The sequence below is a fragment of the Zootoca vivipara genome, chromosome 8, assembly GCF_963506605.1.
Source record: "Zootoca vivipara chromosome 8, rZooViv1.1, whole genome shotgun sequence".
Lineage (NCBI taxonomy): Eukaryota > Metazoa > Chordata > Lepidosauria > Squamata > Lacertidae > Zootoca > Zootoca vivipara.
In genome coordinates this window covers 10,883,357-10,902,709 of record NC_083283.1, presented here as the reverse complement: position 1 = coordinate 10,902,709, position 19,353 = coordinate 10,883,357, and the positions used below count along the sequence as shown (strand labels likewise).

Sequence of the window (19,353 nt, the reverse complement as noted above, 5' to 3'; positions counted from 1 at the left end):
AGGGGAAAAAGACTATAAAACCACTTTGCTGGAAATCAGTTTATAACTTTAACAATCCTTGCACAATTAACTGCATATCCATTGTCGCAGAGGAGTCCTTTGACCAGCTAGTACTGCCACAGTAATTCAAGGAAGAACCTGGAGAAACGGCATACAGATTCTCATTTGAGAACTGTCTTTGCTGACACTCATCCCAGAACTACACTGCCATTTGTTCAAACATTATACTCTATTAACTATTTAAGATGATTGGATCAAATCTTGGAAGGCAAACATTTCCCTGCCATCCCTGACGTAAAATTACTTCTATTCAAAAACTGCAGCACAGAGGTAGGGAATCTTTTTCAGCCCAATGGCCACACTTCCTTCCTTGGATCGCATGACAAAGGTAATAAATAAGCAGAGCAATAAATGGGAATTTTACCTTTGGTACAGTAAAAAAGGTTGTTCACACTCACACTCTCTACCCTCCTTCCAGGCAAGCATGAAGCATTATCACAGTTCAGGGACATATTCCAGAGGGTGCAAAGCAGGGCCAGTGAGAGGTATGGCTCAGAGAGAGTTCCAAGGGGTAGACAGAGATGCTCCGAGGACCCATTGGTCCCCAAGGCTGAGGTTCTCCATTCCTTCTGGAGCAGGTACCGTATTTGATACTCCAACAGTGCAATAGAATACCAGTTAATGGCTGTTCTTCCTCTTTGATAAGCAGAAAGTAAAAAGAACTAGGAGACACATTTGCAAAATTATCTCCCTTTACTATTTTATACTGTATTTACTTTGTGCTACATCCATGAGCATTTACAGCTCATCAGCATTCCATAAAATACAAAGAGTTGATGATTCGGGCAGTGATAAAAAAATACCTCTGATTATTCTACAAATTTGACCTTCTCCTGACCCAATTGTGTGTTACTTTCTTTCCGCTTTATAAAAAGACTGAACACTGCATACAGGCCTTTTCAAGTATCCTTTCAGTTGGCTATACAAGAGCTCTTCAGGAACTCGATCTCCGATGTTTCTTTTCTGAAAGATGCTAGTACTTTATTAACAGGCCTCCTTCTAAAAAACTGCCAGGGGGGGATTTTGACTGCTGCAGCCATTTGATAGAAATATATTGTCCAACCTTTTCACTGAATACAGTCTTTAAAAGACCATTCCAAGGATTGCTTCTTCCAGCAATGCATTATACTTAGCATTATATAAAGTCATAAGGAAGTGAGCATAAAGCCTTATTAATCAGCAATCTGGCTTGCTACTTGGAAAAAGAGGAGGAAACTATAATCAATAAAGCCAATGAATTCCATCACTTCCTTTCCCCCTCATGAATTTGTTCCATTTGTTATGACATGAAAATGAGGAATTCATCTCTGTAATGTCTTGTTGGCTGGAATAAAGGAATGTGGAAACAAAATAAAAATGATATTTTGTCACATTCTCACTGATTCAATGACTTACTGAAGAAAGGAAAGGGATTAAATTACTTTTGGAAGGGTACTGAACAAAAACAGGCTGATCCCTACTGGCCTAGTCCTCCTACAGCAGTTTCCCCACTAAAAACACTTCCCTGGATTCATTGTTTTGAAAATTCTCCAACATCTGAATACATGCTGGGCATAGTGGACCCAACTTGTTCCTCATTAAGTGTGTTAAGGACTGCAGCACTGAAAAAATACATAATTTTGAACCACATTCTGACACAATTTAGTAGCCTGCTTCCTCCACTCAGCATAATGGCCTAGGAAAAACTTAAACTGAACACAAGTTTTCAATGGATTACCAGTTTATGCAGCCAGACTACATATAACACAGAGAGACTGTATTGCCAGTTTTCTTTTACCAACATATTGTTTTAGAAACTCCAGCACTAATATTTCAAATTTATAGGACTGTTCAAAATGAACGCCAGTGTGACATTAGTGACTGCTCAGCACAGCACTCAGTTGCCAAGATCCCTCCCACCCACCTCTTCACCTGGACCATGAAAATATATATATTTGTGCTTATTTGTGTGTTGTACATACCACATTTCCCTGTCCCTTTCTTGGATATGAAAGCCAGAGGGAGATGCCAGCAATGATTGTCAGGCTGCATGCAAAGCTCTGACTTCCTTCTGTCTATATGTTTAACAACTCTTTAAAGAACAAGAAAGCCTGAAGTATAGGCACACAGTCTGATATGAAAGCAGACAGTCCTAAACTGCCTAGCATTAGGCACTGCCATATGAGCTTATAGATAGCTTTCTGACTTCCTCCAAGGGCCAGCAACACTTTAGACAGAAGAGGTCACCATTGTTTCCACAACCAGATGCAGTAGCATCCCATCTCAGTGCTCTTAAGTCACATGAACAGCTGACAGCAATGTTTGACTAACTACACACATACAGCACTGGGAGAATTTTACTTGAGAGTACTCTTGCAGGGGCAACTACAAACCAATACAGTCAAACCTCAGGTTACGAACACCTCGGGTTATGTACGCTTCGGGTTATGAACTCCGCAAACCCGGAAGTGTTTTCGCCGCTGCGCGGTCCGCTCATGCACAGAAGCACGAAATCGCGCTTTGCGCACACGCAAAATGGACACCTCAGTTTACGACCGATTCGGGTTACGAACTGCATCCCGGAACGGATCGAGGTACCACTGTAGAGTGTGGCAAATCTGCAAGCTTGAATCAATGTCACTTCAAAAACAAGATATTCACAAACAACTGGTCTTATCCTCCAATTCTATTATCCAATTACTTAGTAGCACTCAGGCTGTTAATATACAAGATTACTTTCAACAAGGAAGTAATTATAACTAATCTTTTGGAATGGCATTTTAGGTCCCCCAGAGCACAAACTTGATCAGTACAATTTTACTGTGCATGTGTGAAAGAAAGTGCTTCTGCAATTTCAACAAAGCTAGTATATCTTGCCTGTTACGATATGCACAAAACCATTATAATATGAACAACACCTTTTGAAAAATAAAGTAACTGGAAACTCAAGACTTAGTTTAAGAAGCCATGTGGACCATGATAGGAAAATCAAATTTTAACCTTGCTGTGATCTCCACAAGCTTTTTAATCACCACACAAAATTCAATGTCAGATTTTTAAACAATGCATCCCACCTCAAGTACAATATTCAAAAATATTAGGAACTGTATAGGTACGTTGCCTGATTTAGACTGAAAATGACATGCAACTGCTAATATTGAGATGGGTGACATGAATCAGGCTGTGCAGAGCCGCTCTACCATCCAAGAGACGGCATCACTGCATCATTTTGCATTGCGTTCCCCCCTTTCAACATCATAACCCAAAATCTTGTTTGTCACCATTCTCCCATTTCAAAGAGATCTCCTCTACAGCTTGTCCTTGCCACCAATTATCTATTGCTTCATCTGTGCCAAAGACACATCAAGCTTCATTCATTCTGTCTAACCGTTTGCACCACATAAATCATATCATCAAACAACCCTGCTGCAGTCAACACTACTGACATCAGGAAAGCAACATGGGATATCAAGACACAGAAGAGACAATATTCAACCTCATTTAACACCGAAACCTTTGGAATTCATAGACGTGAGCACTGTGTGCAATCATTACCCAAGAGCATCCACGCTATAGTCATGAAGAAAGCAGGGCAGTATGCGTGTCAACTGGCTTCCCCATGCAACCATACACAGAAAGCAAAGGTGACGAGTGTTTATTTACCTCTTCTAGCAGCGTGACAGTATTCCTGCAGTTCTGTAGCCGGGTAGTAAAGCTGGATGTGGTTGGGGAATTGTAATCCTCTGTGGTCTCAGCAATAAACTCCGATACAGTGATCTGGTCCGGCATGATCCTGCCCAGCAGAAACAGATGAACACAGACAAGGAAAGAAGAGACAAGGAGAGACTGAGCATTAAACACAAAACAGGGCAAAGCAGCTTTAGCTGAGGGAGGAGTGTCAGTAATCCGCACCCCCCTTTTCTGCACCTAGTTTCTCTTCTGACTGCACAGCACCCTTTTGGTAATAGAGTTCATAGCCTGCTTCTGTAGAGGGGGGGGGGGCAGACAGGAGATGCCTTCATCATACTGTCTCTGCTCCCACCATCACTAGGCTCACTTCTTTCGAAGATGCCTTATTTTGAAGGAAGAAAGGATGGGTGTCCCTCCACCTCAGTTCCTTACAGAGCATTTCCATGGGGAACCCTGCCTCATAGATCCCATCTCCTTGGTGCCTCTTCTTTTCCTCCATGGTTCAAGACTTCCTTCGATTCTCCCACTTAAGAAAACAGGGTATCCAGTTGACTCATCCTCAAGATTATCCTAAAGGCTACATTAGTGCCTGCTCGGGGGTGAGGAGGGAAGAGAGGGGTGCAGACTGGCGATCCCAAGGTTAGATACCACCAACCATCTCCACACCAGATCCCAAAAGAGTGGGCTTCCAAGCTGCAAACACCGGCGTACTCCTGTTACACTTCATAAGGGATCCTCTTCAACTGTTTCGCCCATTCCACAAATTGACCCTTATTTTCAAAAATAAATAAATAAGAGGGTGCATCTTCTGGAACCTCAGAGCGCCTTTTGAGAAGCCTTCTCTGCTGTAACACCCTTTCTTCTTCTTTTTGCCTTTCAGAAAGCGAAATTCCTGACCAGATCTTTTTTTTTCCTAGCAAAAAAAGGGGGGGAGGTACAGTTCTCCCCCTCATTAAAAACAACAACCACCCAACGCAGGAAAGCTTAACTCCCCAAGTCCCTATTCATATCTTCTCTCTTTTTTGGTACAGGGGGTGGGGTGGGATAGAGACATCCTCTTGACATCTCCCTCAGAAAAAAGGGGCTGTTCCCTCATCCCAGGTCTTATTCCCCCCCCCCAAAAAAACCCACACACCCCAAAATAGATGGCAAGTGGGCAGAAAAGCGCCTTCAGTGAACCTAACACAAAAACCCACAACCACAAAGCTTCCCCTCAAGAGTGAAGTGGGGGGTGGTTGTGGCGTGAGGGGGGGGTCATTCCCCGCCAAAAATATACTAATGATAAAAAGAAAGGAGGAAAACCCCTTCCTCCTTCTCCCTCAGCCCCCCCCCCCCATTTCTCCTCAGAGGGCTACTAACTTGCGCAGGCGGCCCCCCTCCCTTCTCGGCGGAGAGCCCCCCCTCCCCAAGCTGGAGTTGGGGGGCGGGAGGAGGGAAGGGTCGGCGCGGGGAGGCGGAGGAGCGGCGGCGAGGAGGGCGGAGGGCAGCGGCGGCGGCTGAGGGGGTCCAGGTCCAAGTCCCCGGGAAGACTAGACGAGAGGAGGGAGCCGAGCCGCTCTCCACCCGCCTGCCCGGACTGCCTGCTTGCCGGACGCGCGTCCTCCTCCCTCCGCGCAGCTCGCTCTCGCGCAGGCTCCTGCAGCCGCCGCCTCCTCCCTCCTCCTCTCGGGGTGGGAGCGCGCGCGCGCGAGAGAGAGAGGGAGTGAAGGAAGGACGGAGGCGGAGGAGGGGAGAGAGTGCGCGCGCACACGCCCTCGCGCCTGACGGTTGTGTGTATGTGTGTGAGCGAGGGGGGGGGGAGGCACGCGCCGCTTGCCCGACAGGACCCACCGCAGCCCGCTTTTCAATCACCGGTCGAACGGACCAATCGCCCCTTGCGCTGCTTCCCTTTCTCCCGCCTCTCGCCTCCCGCGCTTGCTCCGCCTACCACCAACCACCCGCCTCTCTCTCTCTCTCTCTCTCTCTCTCTCTCTGGAGGAGGAGGAGGCTTGTCACGTGAGGAAAACAAGGAAGTAGCCCTGCGCACGCGCCTAGGAGTACACAATCTCTCTCTCTCTCTCGCGCGCGCGCACGCCTTTCCGTGGGGTGAGCGCGCGCAGCTAAGGCTGCTTGCGGCGGAGGCTAAAGAACCACAGCAACGCGTGGCCGGGTCAGCTAGTTAAATATAAATATAAATATAAATATAATAATAATAATAATAATGTTGTTTATTTCTTTAGTCCGATTTTCCGCCCTGACAGGCTCAAGGCGGCTTACGGATAAAAATGAGAATTGCTGAAAACAGAGGAAAAAAGGCAGCTTCGATAGAGTTAAAACTCCCTCTGTATTTTATAAAATTTATACACCGCCTGATTGGTGTTTTTTTAAAAAATTAAATAAAAAATCGCCTCCAAACTGTTTACAAAAGGATAAGGTAATGACATCGAGAAAAATTCACAACTGTATTTTAAAAACACACTTTAAAAAACAACAACCACTAAAACAGATTAAAATTGACCCCAGCTTTCTAAGCATGTGGGTAGGCTTGCCTAAAATGGGGATGTTTTTTGCAGGCGCTGAAAAGAGTGAAGTGAAGGGGCTTGCTCAACCTCAACAGGCAGGGAATTCCAAAGTAGCTGCTACCTACCACTAAACTGTTGAGTTCTTATGAATGTGTGCCACCTGCGGGAGTCCCAGTTCCACCCATGGGAGCGGTTGAGTGGGCACGTGTGTAAAATATTTTGCTATATAAATCCATTAAATAGATAAACTGTTAAAACTGTACATATAATAATCGAAAACAGCATGGCACCAGCCCTTTCATTAAAAGGAGCCATTTCCCCAAAAGCCTCCTTGGGACAAGAAGCGGAGGGACAACAAGAAGGGAGCCAGTTTAACATCTCCATGAAGGGAATTCCAATGTTGTCTAGGAGCAGACAAATTTTAAATACTCCATGCACCTGACCCCTACCCACACGTTAGGTGCATGCTTAAATGCATATGCCTTAAATATGCAGGAACTTAAATGGGAGAAACAAGGCCTGGAATCCATCTTTCCCCCCATGGGTAAGGGTCAGAAGTCAGAACTGTTTGAAGTATCTCATTGTGACTTGTTTTGTGGGGCACAAAACCTGCTGCTACCAGAGAAGGGAGCCTTTGACTGTGAATGTGCTGATTCCTTTCCTTAATCTTTCTAGATTATTTTTTTAAAACGAGAAAGCAGGGAAGAAACGCCAGCACTCACAGTGTGTGTGTGTGTGTGTGTGTGTGTGTGTGTACACACTTTTCGTGTGTGTAACAGCCATATCGGTCCAATGTCAAATCTCAGGAAAAGCAACCACTGGCACATAGCTGTCAAGTTTTCCCTTTTCTCGCGAGGAAGCCTATTCAGCATAAGGGAATTTCCCTTTTAAAAAAATGCACTGGCATTTCATGAAATGCCAAGAGATTTCCTTTTCCTTTGTCACACCAGACTTTTTTTTAAGCAGGTTGACCCACATTTGCTTTTCAGATTTGTTCCAATCCCTTATTGTTGGGGGGCGGGGTCTGAAGGCACTAAGCCGAACAACAAGGATTTAAAGGATCTGGGTAAAAAAAAAATCAAGCCAAGATAAGCCTCGGCTGCAGTAGTTCTTTGCTGAGGGGAAGTGACTGGGAAGCCTTTTACTGCGCCCGCAGCCTGTGCAATGCAACCTGAGAAAATCTGAGGATGTCATTAGGTGCAGTGTTGCTGTTGCACCAGTTTGAAAAGAAGGAAGTGTCCATTGGTTGCCCGATGGGGTGCCAAGACATGCATTTATGGCTCCAGCATCACAGCCTTGCATGCCCTCCAGATGTTCCTGCACAACAGCAACACCATGCTGGTTGGGATTGATGGGAGCAAGAGTCTAACAACATCAGGCAGCCCACAGATTTCCCATACTGGATCTAGGCTGATTAACAGGCAGGAGATGGAAAAGGATGGTGAAAAATGCGAGTCAGTTTACATTTAAAGGTAAAATTCTACAAGGCAGGCTTAAACAGTATGTGGACTGAGAACTCCCAGAAGTGCAAGCTGGATTTCGAAGGGGCAGAGGAACCAGAGACCAAATTGCAAACATGCGCTGGATAATGGAGAAAGCTAGAGAGTTCCAGAAAAAACATCTACTTCTGCTTCATTGACTACGCAAAAGCATTTGACTGTGTCGACCACAGCAAACTATGGCAAGTTCTTAAAGAAATGGGAGTGCCTGATCACCTCATCTGTCTCCTGAGAAATCTCTATGTGGGACAAGAAGCTACAGTTAGAACTGGATATGGAACAACTGATTGGTTCAAAATTGGGAAAGGAGTACGACAAGGCTGTATATTGTCTCCCTGCTTATTTAACTTATATGCAGAATTCATCATGCGAAAGGCTGGACTGGATGAATCCCAAACCGGAATTAAGATTGCCGGAAGAAATCTCAACAACCTCAGATATGCAGATGACAGAACCTTGATAGCAGAAAGTGAGGAGGAATTAAGGAACCTTTTAATGAGGGTGAAAGAGGAGAGCGCATAATATGGTCTGAAGCTCAACATCAAAAAAACTAAGATCATGGCCCCATCACCTCCTGGCAAATAGAAGGGGAAGAAATGGAGGCAGTGAGAGATTTACTTTCTTGGGTTCCATGATCACTGCAAATGGTGACAGCAGTCACGTAATTAAAAGACGCCTGCTTCTTGGGAGAAAAGCAATGACAAACCTAGACAGCATCTTAAAAAGCAGAGACATCACCTTGCCGACAAAGGTCCGTATAGTTAAAGCTATGGTTTTCCCAGTAGTGATGTATGGAAGTGAGAGCTGGACCATAAAGAAGGCTGATCGCTGAAGAATTGATGCTTCTTTAATTATGGTGCTGGAGGAGACTCTTGAGAGTCCCATGGACTGCAAGAAGATCAAACCTATCCATTCTGAAGGAAATCAGCCCTGAGTGCTCACTGGAAGGACAGACCCTGAAGCTGAGGCTCCAATACTTTGGCCACCTCACGAGAAGTGAAGACTCCCTGGAAAAGACCCTGATGTTGAGACAAATTGAGGGCACCAGGAGAAGGGGACAACAGAGGACGAGATGGTTGGACAGTGTTCTCCAAGCTACGGACATGAGTCTGACCAAACTGCAGGAGGCAGTGGAAGACAGGAGTGCCTGGCATGCTGTGGTCCATGGGGTCACGAAGAGTCGGACACGACTAAACAACTAAACAACAACAACTCCCTAATTTGCCATTTCTGAAACAATATGCAATCCAAAACCTTCAAAATTCACCGTTTTCCAAATTTTGCAGCGAATATCCTAAAGTGTGCAGGACAATGCACATATTAAGGGATGCGAAACTAAAATCGACAGAGTCACCCATCCGTAGCGGGAGAGAAGCACATGTTGCAGCAGAAACCACAATCTCTCCTCTCTACTCCATTTCACTGATCCCACATAGCATCTAGTGTAAGTCACCTTCTATAGTGACATCACCGCACTGCGAGTTTCTCTGGACTCCAGTCCACGTCACTGGCTGCTGCTAGTAGGGCGAGGTGATGATATCACATCACCTGGCCAGTTTCACGGTATGTTGTGCAAGTTTCATGATACGTTGCTTAGAGGAGAGCATGGGAAACTAGACACTGCTGTCTTCAGCCGCAAATGCTATATTAGAAGGAAGGAAGCTGCATGTGGAACAGAACTTCACTGCAAATAGAGCTGCCCTATTCTCCAGCCCTGGATGTTGCGTGTGTAGTCCCTTTAACCTTCCCCAAATAAATTCAGGCAAGACTCAAATTTTTGGTTTGGTTTTTGGCAGAATTTAGGCCACAACTTTATTGATTACTGTACAATCAAGTGAGTGGTTGCATAGGCTCCGGTTCGACTAGCTCCCTGCACCCTTGCAGGCAGCGCTGACCCAGGGCACACCGTAGATCAGCCTTGGGTAAACACCCAGCATATTGGAAGGCAGTGTCCAACCAGTCCACAGCAGCCAGATGCCCCCCTCGACTCTGGCTCTGGGCACAACCCCTCTCAGGGAAGACCAACCAAGAGCCCCAGGATTCCTTTAACGGAATACCCATCGCATAGGGATGGCCAGACCGCTCTGCCACGCCTATCGCCTGAACCAGAGCCTATCCGCAACCTTACAAGTTGTGACGATTTGCTACGCTGCAGGCAAAACCCAAATGGCACCAACCAATCAGCCAAGTGGGGGGAATTCCTGCCGTGCTCCTGTCCCAACGACAGACGACAGACGACGGCATAGCAAGGTCATGCGTGCAAGCCCTAAATACTGGGAGAGGTGTGTGTGTGTGGGGGGGGGGGGTGTTCCGATGCACTGGCCCAAAAGAGGAAGCTCAGGGACATGTGCATGGGCTTAAATAGAGGTCCCTCAATACAAATTTGCTGGCATCCCATTGGTCTGATTGCACCCAGCATCGAGGGACCTCCAATAGGGTGTTGTGGCCATCCAAACATTCCCACCCATAACACTGGGTCTGGTTTCCAGGTCACAAGTGCCCTCTGTTAGGAAGGACTTGATTTGTCGCCAGCTATGCTCCTGGATCTGATCTCAGGGATAGGAGAGTATTTCAGTGGAGAGACTGCTCTTCTGGAGGGCTGGACAGCCAAAACATCTTCGTAAGCTGCTCTGAGAGCCTTTTTGTGAAAGGGTGGGGTACAAATGCCGCAAACAAATAACACAAGCAGGAAATAATTAATAAATCTGCAACACCCGGGTTTGCCTTTCGTTCCCTGTTCACGAAACTTAAGGGTCAGAGCACATCATATAGGCAAGCATGTGCAACAGTCGCCTCATGACCCTTTTAAACAGGAAAAACAGCACCAGGAGGAGGCAACTAGAAGCGGCAGTGGAGGGGAAGGGTATTTAACCCTTTGCCTGCCTGCCATTTTACAGCGTTATAAATTGCCCCTGCTAAAGTGGCTTTCTCCTTTTGCCCATTCCCTTCTAATCACAGTCAATTCACAGATTTACCCTAGGAGATACGCAGTGGCAGAATGGAAATGGGATAGGGCAGAGAAGTGCCTTTATCCTTCAGTCCTTCCACCCACAGTAAATCTTTTAAAGGCCTCAGCTTTTTTCTTCTTCGACGGGCCAGTTAAATATTGCCTTTTGTTATGTGCAAATTGTGTATGCCTCACCTGTTCCAGACTGAATAAACCAAGGAGGGAGGAAATCCCAGTACATTTCTGCTCTGTAATTTAATTGGCAGCATTGAGCAGAGGCAGATTTATGGCAGTGCAACCGATTCTGCCGCACTGGGTGCTGAGCTTAGGGGGCGCCGCAGGGCACCACAACTATGACCTGGTGAATTGAGAAGAACAGGAGGTGAGTGGTGGGGGAGGGGGGCACCAACTTTTGGTCTCGCGCAGGGTGCTGCTGAAACTTGAAAGCCCAAAGTCCACTCCTGCATTCAGGGCCCAATCCAGAGAACAGCATGCATCCCCCCGCACTGGAACACATGAGACTATGTCTTAAAGATGAAATTCCATGGATTTTAATAGAACGTAGGCTCACGTTCTTATTTGCCTCGTTCAGTGGCAGAGCACATGTGTTTCATGCAGAAGGCCCCTTGCATCTCCTTGTAGACATGAAGAAGATTGCTACATCATAAGGTTGTTGTGTGGATAAAATGAGGAGGAGAAGTACGTATGTCAACTTCAGCTCCTTGGATGCAAAGGTGGGTTATAAATGTAATAAATAAGTTCCCATCATCCCGTCATAAGCCATTCTATCTCAGGTTGCAGCCACACCATAAAGTTAAGGCACTCTTATGCCACTTTAACAACCATGGAGTCTCCTGGGTCTGTGAGGTCAGCACGCTTAACAAACTACAGTTCCCAGGATTCTCTTGGGGAAGCCATGACTGATTAAAGTGGTATCAGAGTACTTAAGAGGGTTGATCAGGAGTGTCCCGGGCCATTTTTCTGCCTGAGGCAAAGGACAAGATATGGCATCCCCCATCCTGTGCACAAAATCTGGCTAGACTGGTAGTTCAATCATGCTTCCATGCTTGTGATGGAACAGAGTACTCCATTGCACCCTGGTGCAGCAAACTAGAATCATAGAATCAATCATAGAGTTAGAAGAGACCACAAGGGCCATACAGTCCAACCCCCTGCCAAGCAGGAAACACCATCAAAGCATTCTTGACATATGCCTGTCAAGCCTCTGCTTAAAGACCTCCAAAGAAGGAGATTCCACCACACTCCTTGGTAGCATATTCCACTGCCGAACAGCTCTTACTGTCAGGAAGTTCTTCCTAATGTTTAGGTGGAATCTTCTTTCTTGTAGTTTGAATCCATTGCTCCGTGTCCGCTTCTCTGGAACTAGCTTATGGGCAGAGCACATAGCACACATTTCTAGCCACTGCCTGCCGCTCAGAATGTGCCGCCTGAGGCAGCTGCCTTATGGAAGGGCCAACTCTGATGCGGATGTAGCCAGAATCCCACCCTATCTTCCCCCAGTCTTCAATACAGTGGTGATAATACTGCCTCACCTTGCTGGGTTATATCATAAGGACTGAAAGAGAGCTATTGAAATAAATGCACGCCAAGTCCTTTGAACTTTTAAAATGCAAAATGTGACACAGTCACCAGGACAAGCTCTGAAACGTGCTGTGGGGTAGAGCTGACACCATTTATTAACTTTCCATCAAAAAAACAGAAAGTGACACATTTATTTTTGAACCAGTTAGGACAGTAGTGATTTCTGTAGCATCTATCACCGCAGCTTCCTCCAAGATGCAAAAACTCAGCGCAACAATGCCTGCTAAGTACGATGCAGGCTGAGCCTTTGTCAGCATTCTGTATTTCACATGCGAGCTTTAGATGTGCCTGCGTGAATGCAAATATATATCATTGTTTCTTGGCCTCCCTGTGCAGAGCAGTCAAGATTTCGATCTCATTTCATTCCCCCCATTGGTTTAAATGGACCTAAACATAGGGAGGGAATCAAGTGTGATAACTGAAGAGAGGTTTTCCACGCATTGTAAGTGCCAGCCGCCGCCGCCAGAAACACACCGCTGTAAAGGGAGCTCAATTAATAGTCAACGCGCAAAGTCCACGGTATTTTTGCAACTTAAAGAAAATAGAGGGGTGTGTGGAAGCTTCCATTTTAGTTATCCACATTAAATACTTCCGCAAGGCACTGGTTCTTACTGGTTTTTCTAGTGATTAGTTCTAAAGCACCCGTGTGGCATATTGGGGAGAGAGCTAGGCTAGGACCTGGGAGACCAGGGTTCAAATCCCTGCACAGCCCAGTGGGTGGCCTTGAGCCGGTCACAGCATCTCAGCCTAATCTACTTCACAGGGTTATTGTTGTGCGAACAAAATGGAGAGGAAGAGAACCAAGGAAGGTGGGATACAAAGCAGATAGACAGAAAGCTAGAGAGAGAGATAGCAAGCAGAATCCACCCCATGGAAATTAGAAAATAGGAAGGAAGCTAGGACCCAAGACACATGCTCTTCCAGGTATATGGGAACCAAGGATTGGCATGAACGTCAAGTGTGTTCCATGCGCAGCCTTCCTCCTGCGGCTTCATCCTGCCCAACCTAAGTAAAGGAAAAAGGTAAAGGAGCCCGGACTGTAAAGTCCAGTCAAAGGCGACTATGGGGTTGCAGCGCTCATCTCGCTTTCAGGCCGAGGGAGCCGGCTATTGTCCACAGACAGCTATCTGGGTCATGTGTATTGCCTCCCTGACTTCTCGAAGGGTGGGATTCTGACACTGGACATAAAAGCCGACTGCAGGAGGTGGGAGAGCAGAGTTTCAGCTAAGGCTCTGTGGGTGGTGCTAAGTGCGCAGGATGAAGCCGCAGGAGGAAGGCTGCGCATGGAACACACTTGACGTTCATGCCAATCCTTGGTTCCCATATACCTGGAAGAGCATGTGAGACCTACAATACACTGGGCAGTCACAGAGTCATAGAACTGAGGAGCTGCAAGGGACCACGAGAGTCAGCTAGTCCAACCCCCTGCAATGCAGGAATCTTTTTGGCCCACCATGGGGCTAGAACCCACAATCCCGAGATTAAGGGTTTCATGCAATTGCAAGTCCATCAAGCTCTTTTGTGCTGTTGGGGACCAGTGAGACAGGAAGGTGCTTAAAATCTTCCCACCTAGATTCCACTTAAATCTTCTGGAAAAATTCTCCTGATGCTCTGACTTGCAATACTAGCCCAACCTAAGTAAAGGAAAAAGGTAAAGGAGCCCGGACTGTAAAGTCCAGTCAAAGGCGACTATGGGGTTGCAGCGCTCATCTCGCTTTCAGGCCGAGGGAGCCGGCTATTGTCCACAGACAGCTATCTGGGTCATGTGCACTGCTTCTGGTGCAAAAGAACACCATGACGGAAACCAGAGCGCATGGAAACACCATTTACCTTTCCACCACAGTGGTACCTATTTATCTACTTGCACTGGCGTGCTTTTGAACTGCTAGGTTGGCAGGAGCTGGGACAGAGCTCACCCTGTTGCAGGGATTTGAACAGCCGATCTTCCGATCGGCAACCCCAAGAGGCTCAGTAGTTTAGACCACAGTGCCACCCGTGTCCCTTCATGAGCCCAACCTGCAGAGCTGTCCACTCCTATATTTCCCCAACAACCACATCGCACACTGGCTGTGAGCACATTACCAACTTAAACACAGCTAGGGTGTTCTTTTCCTCATTTTGGATTGAAGCTGGTTTGGCGGAAACCCAGTCTTTCCAAGAAATGACTGGATAGAAAAGGCTTGTTGCTCACCACTGGTTGCAGAATATATGGGAGTACATACACAGCCATAGAGTGTTTTCAGACGGGCCACTAAATACCTTAGTATAAGAGAGCTGTTGACCTCATATCCTGCTTCAAGACATCCCATAGGTCTCCTGCCGGCCGGTGTAAAAACCAGGATTCTAGACTAGACAGGCATTTGGTCAAATCTAGCAACAGTCTTCATAAGTTCTTAGGAAACAACATAGTTCCTAATTATTTTTCTAAGTAACTTTGGAGTGTACTGTACTTTGGCAGTTTAGGGAAGCCAAAGGCTCTCATTAATGTTTTCTAGGAATCAAGAAAATAGGGTCGACCGATGGAAAAGACTTTAGGAGGTTCAACTATTTCAGTTGTGCAATACTGCAGATAAGTCATGGGTGGCCACGTTCAAAATATTTCAGAGATTAGTCACTCAAACCATGTGTTCTTAGTGTCTGTGAAATCTCTCTAGTCATGCGCACCCACCCACTGACTTTTGAACAGTTAGAAGGCCCGAATATCAGCTTATCACTTGCCTAGCTCTCGGTGTGGCACGTTGCAAGCCCCAGCAATCAGCTGATGGTTGCAGTGTATACAGGATGGGTCAGCGGTGCCTGCAAAAAGCACTTCATTCTAGTTGCGTCTTTACCTGTCTTACACCTGACTTCATATAGGACATCAGGTGTACGGCAGGTAGCCAAATCAGGCTCCTGGCCAAAATGAAGGGCCCGCCTGCAGGGAGGAATAAATCTACCGTATCTCCTTTACCACTCTCCTCTAAACCCTTAACGTTCTACCAACCAAATTCTCAAATTATGATGCCGCACCTGAGGATCTCTCCTTATCTGTGCTGCTTCCCAATATTCAGCTGTTGATCCCGCAGGTTACTTTGTCACTGTCGCTGATTTTAGCCCAGATGTGGGGAATCTACTGCCCTCCGGATGTTGTTGGACTACGACTCCCATCATCCCGAAGCATTTGCCATGCTGGCCGGAGCTGATGGGAGTTGGGAGTCCACAGATTCCCCCTCCATTCTTTATCATCTGTGCAAAAACCCGGTAGTTCTCAGAATCTTTCCTGGTAGTAGCTTCCACTGAAATGAGCAGAGCTAATTTCAGAGTAACTAAAATTAGGACAGGGAGTGATTTCATTGCATGTTTTATTTCTCTGTTGTAACTTGCCCTTAGAGTGAGGTGGGCTAGAAATGATTCACTGCGCACCTAATGTATTTGACTGCATGCATGCATTTGCATATCAATTTTGTGTTGAGTGGTAACAGAATATACTCACTTTGATGCTAGCTTTTCAAACCTCTATTTGCCTTCTCACATAAGCTTCAGGTAGTAACTCTCAACACACTTTGTCTGGGGGAGAGTTTTGAAGCAAAGCTGCTGTGTGGTGTTATAGAAACACATTTTGCAAGCGTCCGCCTCCACTAACAGGGTTTCTTGTGTGTGAGAGAGGATGTATTAAATTCTAGAGACCCAGGCTATCTGAAGGACCATATTCTCTCATATGAACCTGCCTGGGATCTGAGATTTTGAAGGGAGGTTCTTTTTTCAGTTCCAACACCCTCACAGGTACCCTTGGTAGGGACACAGGAGAGGGCCTTCTTGGTGGCTGCCCCAGACTTTAGAACTCCCTCTCTAAAGAAGCTAGACTGTCTCCCTCCTTGCTGTTCTTCCACTGGTGGGTGAAGACTGTTTTATTCCAACAGGCCTTTGGGAACTGTTTGTTTTTAAGGAAAGAGCTTTCATAGTGATCTGCTGTTTTTATTCTACATATTTTAATAGATTTGTTTTTATGTTGTTTTACTTATTTTAATTACTTTTTTGCCATCCCTCCCTCCATGGGCCAAAATAGACTTTGGCTTCCATGTGCATCTCCACTAAAAGCTAACCTGCTCTTCAACCAATGTCCATTGGCTATGCTGGCTGATGGGAGACGCAGTGGCATAGTGTGGGTTGCCAGCACCTGGGGCCGGGGCGGAGGTGAACAGACAGAGTATGCATCTGCATTCAACTCCCTAACGAGGTCCACATCACACAGGAGATTGCAGCCCCCATGCTATGACACTGGTGGGAGTTGCAGTCCAAAAACATCCAGAGTTCCTATTCCTGGTGTACTCAGAAAATGGCTTTATGAATTCCAGTTTTCACCACCAGGATGGAGTGGGAAGCAGACAGGTCTGTTGCAAGATTGTGTAGGACAATTTTACACTCTTTACACTCTATCAGACTCCTAGTAGGCACTTGGTTGGTCATATGCAATGGAAATAAAAAAGACAAGCAGCTTGTGGGAGATATTGAGATATATTTGGGGGACATTTCTTCTTGAAATGTCCTTTTGACCCTATTGCACATCTCCACTCTGAGAGTAGAAGACAGAAGAAATTAGCACTTGGTGGTCATATTCATTAATGTCAATCTTAGGCGGATGAGAAGGGACTGTAATTCACTTGCTCATTTGGACCCAGCTGGGCCCATCCATTTCATTTCATGCAGGTCAAGCAATCAATAGCCCAGCAGGACATTCCCCTGTTGCCATGACGAGATGAAACCTGTTTTGGGTAATTGCACTTTTCTTCCCTCTAGAGATGGATGAATCTGTCCGGTTCAATTTCTCTCCATTTCTCATTTTTACCAGCCTTAAGCAATTTCCTTTAATATAATGCATTTTTGGATGTTATTTCCACTAATATATCCATTTTTGTGCATATTATTATGGTTGGTGAACTGCATTGTGAAATTTGGAGAAGTATGAATTTGCAAAAAACAAAACAAAATACCCCTGTGTTGCACCTATGGTTTGAGAAAGTGTGAATTGGGTAGGTTCAGATTAATAGGCAAAGTGAACCAAATTTGTCCCCTATCCCATTTTCCATGCATAGGCTTTAATTCTGCTTAAAAATCCAGCGATTCGTGAATATCAGCTACAAGAAGAACTGCAGCTCTGTGGGAGAATGCAGAAGGCCTCCAGGTCCGGCTGCAAATGTCCTCTCTCTGCCTGAAACCCTGGAGAGCTTCTGCCAGTCAAGTGTTCACAATGTAAAACTAGATGGAGTAATGGTCTAATTCGGTGTGATGCAGTTTCCTGTGTTTAATTGATTAATCAATTAATCAGCTATACACTGGAGACCTCATTGCTTTGCTCTCCATATTCCTCTTCCAGGGAAACAAAGGAGCCTGCCTTATACCAAGCCATTCATTTTTTAAAACCCAGCGTTGTCAACTCTGAGTTGACAGGTGGAGGTCTCTCCCACTACCTGCTGCCCAGTCCCTTTAACTGCAGATCATAGAATTGTTGAGTTGGAAGGTACCCCAAGGGTCATCCAGTCCAACCCCCTGCAATGGAGGAATCTTTTGCCCAACGTGGGGCTCAAACCCACAACCCTGAGATTAAGGGAATTTCTGCATGAAAGTAGATCAAGTCCCGCTGTGGCTTCCTCCCATAATCCCTCTAATCCCTGATTTTTAATTTTTTTTTGCAAATGAAGGTGAAAAGGGGGTTGATTTTTTAAAAATTATCTGGCATGGCTAAATACTTGACATGCGAATGTGCTGTGCCCCACCTCTTTGCTACGTTTGCCCTGTTGAAGAATTGGGCATAGATCTGTCTTGAAAAAACGAGGTACTTCATGTTTGGCATCACCAAACCTCTTCATCTTTGTCTCCCTCTTCATCTTTGTCTTCTTCCTCCCCCAGTCACCTGAGCTGTGCAAAAAAAAAAAAAAACCCACTCTCCTTCCCACATTTGCAAGACTAATAGGTTTCTAGCAAAGATTTATTTTAAAAATCCAGCCCCAGGGAACTGCAGTTCTTCAGCCCACATAATCATGCAAATTTGGATGGCTTGGTTGATTTTGCCTTTGCGAGTCGTGGTATCCATGCCCCGCATTCAGGAAAACTGGAGATTGTTGCTTCAGTAACGAAGCATCTCAGACTTGGAGCATCTATAAAAGTTGGAGGTTCCCCACATTTCCGGCGCTCAGCCAGGCTCTGATCCAGAGAGGTGTTTATTATGTAACTACTGTACTAATAAAAGCCTGCCTGTCAGGGATCATATCGTGAACTGAAATGTGAGTAAATTTTTTGTTACCTTACTCAGTAAGACTCTTGTGACTTTATTCTTTTAAGAGGGATCAAAGGGGACACCAGGAAATAAACTTAACTAAGAGATTTTCTTGGGAGAAAAGCAATGACAAACCTAGACAGCATCTTAAAAAGCAGAGACATCACCTTGCCGACAAAGGTCCGCATAGTTAAAGCTATGGTTTTCCCAGTAGTGATGTATGGAAGTGAGAGCTGGACCATAAAGAAGGCTGATCGCCGAAGAATTGATGCTTTTGAATTATGGTGCTGGAGGAGACTCTTGAGAGTCCCATGGACTGCAAGAAGATTAAACCTATCCATTCTGAAGGAAATCAGCCCTGAGTGCTCCCTGGAAGGACAGATCGTGAAGCTGAGGCTCCAATACTTTGGCCACCTCATGAGAAGAGAAGAATCCTTGGAAAGGACCCTGATGTTGGGAAAGATTGAGGGCACTAGGAGAAGGGGACGACAGAGGACGAGATGGTTGGACAGTGTTCTCGAAGCTACGAACATGAGTTTGACCAAACTGCGGGAGGCAGTGCAAGACAGGAGTGCCTGGCGTGCTCTGGTCCATGGGGTCACGAAGAGTCGGACACGACTAAACGACTAAACAACAACAACAAGAGATTAAGAAGAATCTGCAAACTTTGTTGTTGTTGTTGTTTAGTCGTTTAGTCGTGTCCGACTCTTCGTGACGCCATGGACCATAGCACGCCAGGCACTCCTGTCTTCCACTGCCTCCTGCAGTTTGGTCAAACTCATGTTCGTAGCTTCGAGAACACTGTCCAACCATCTCGTCCTC

At 46.0% G+C, this 19,353-nt stretch overlaps 1 protein-coding gene across 4 annotated transcripts in view; it reads right to left on the bottom strand.

Moving 5' to 3' along the window:
• Positions 1-19,353, bottom strand: part of ASAP1 (ArfGAP with SH3 domain, ankyrin repeat and PH domain 1) — a 136,299-nt gene that overhangs the window by 79,797 nt on the left and 37,149 nt on the right. For 3 of the 4 annotated variants that reach the window (XM_060277613.1, XM_060277616.1, XM_060277614.1), the window contains exon 3: positions 3,703-3,832. In XM_060277613.1, coding sequence (XP_060133596.1) covers positions 3,703-3,832 — 130 coding nt within the window. Of the gene's footprint in view, positions 1-3,702; positions 3,833-5,088; positions 5,400-19,353 lie in introns of those variants that run through there. The other variant, XM_060277615.1, reaches the window with a different exon arrangement.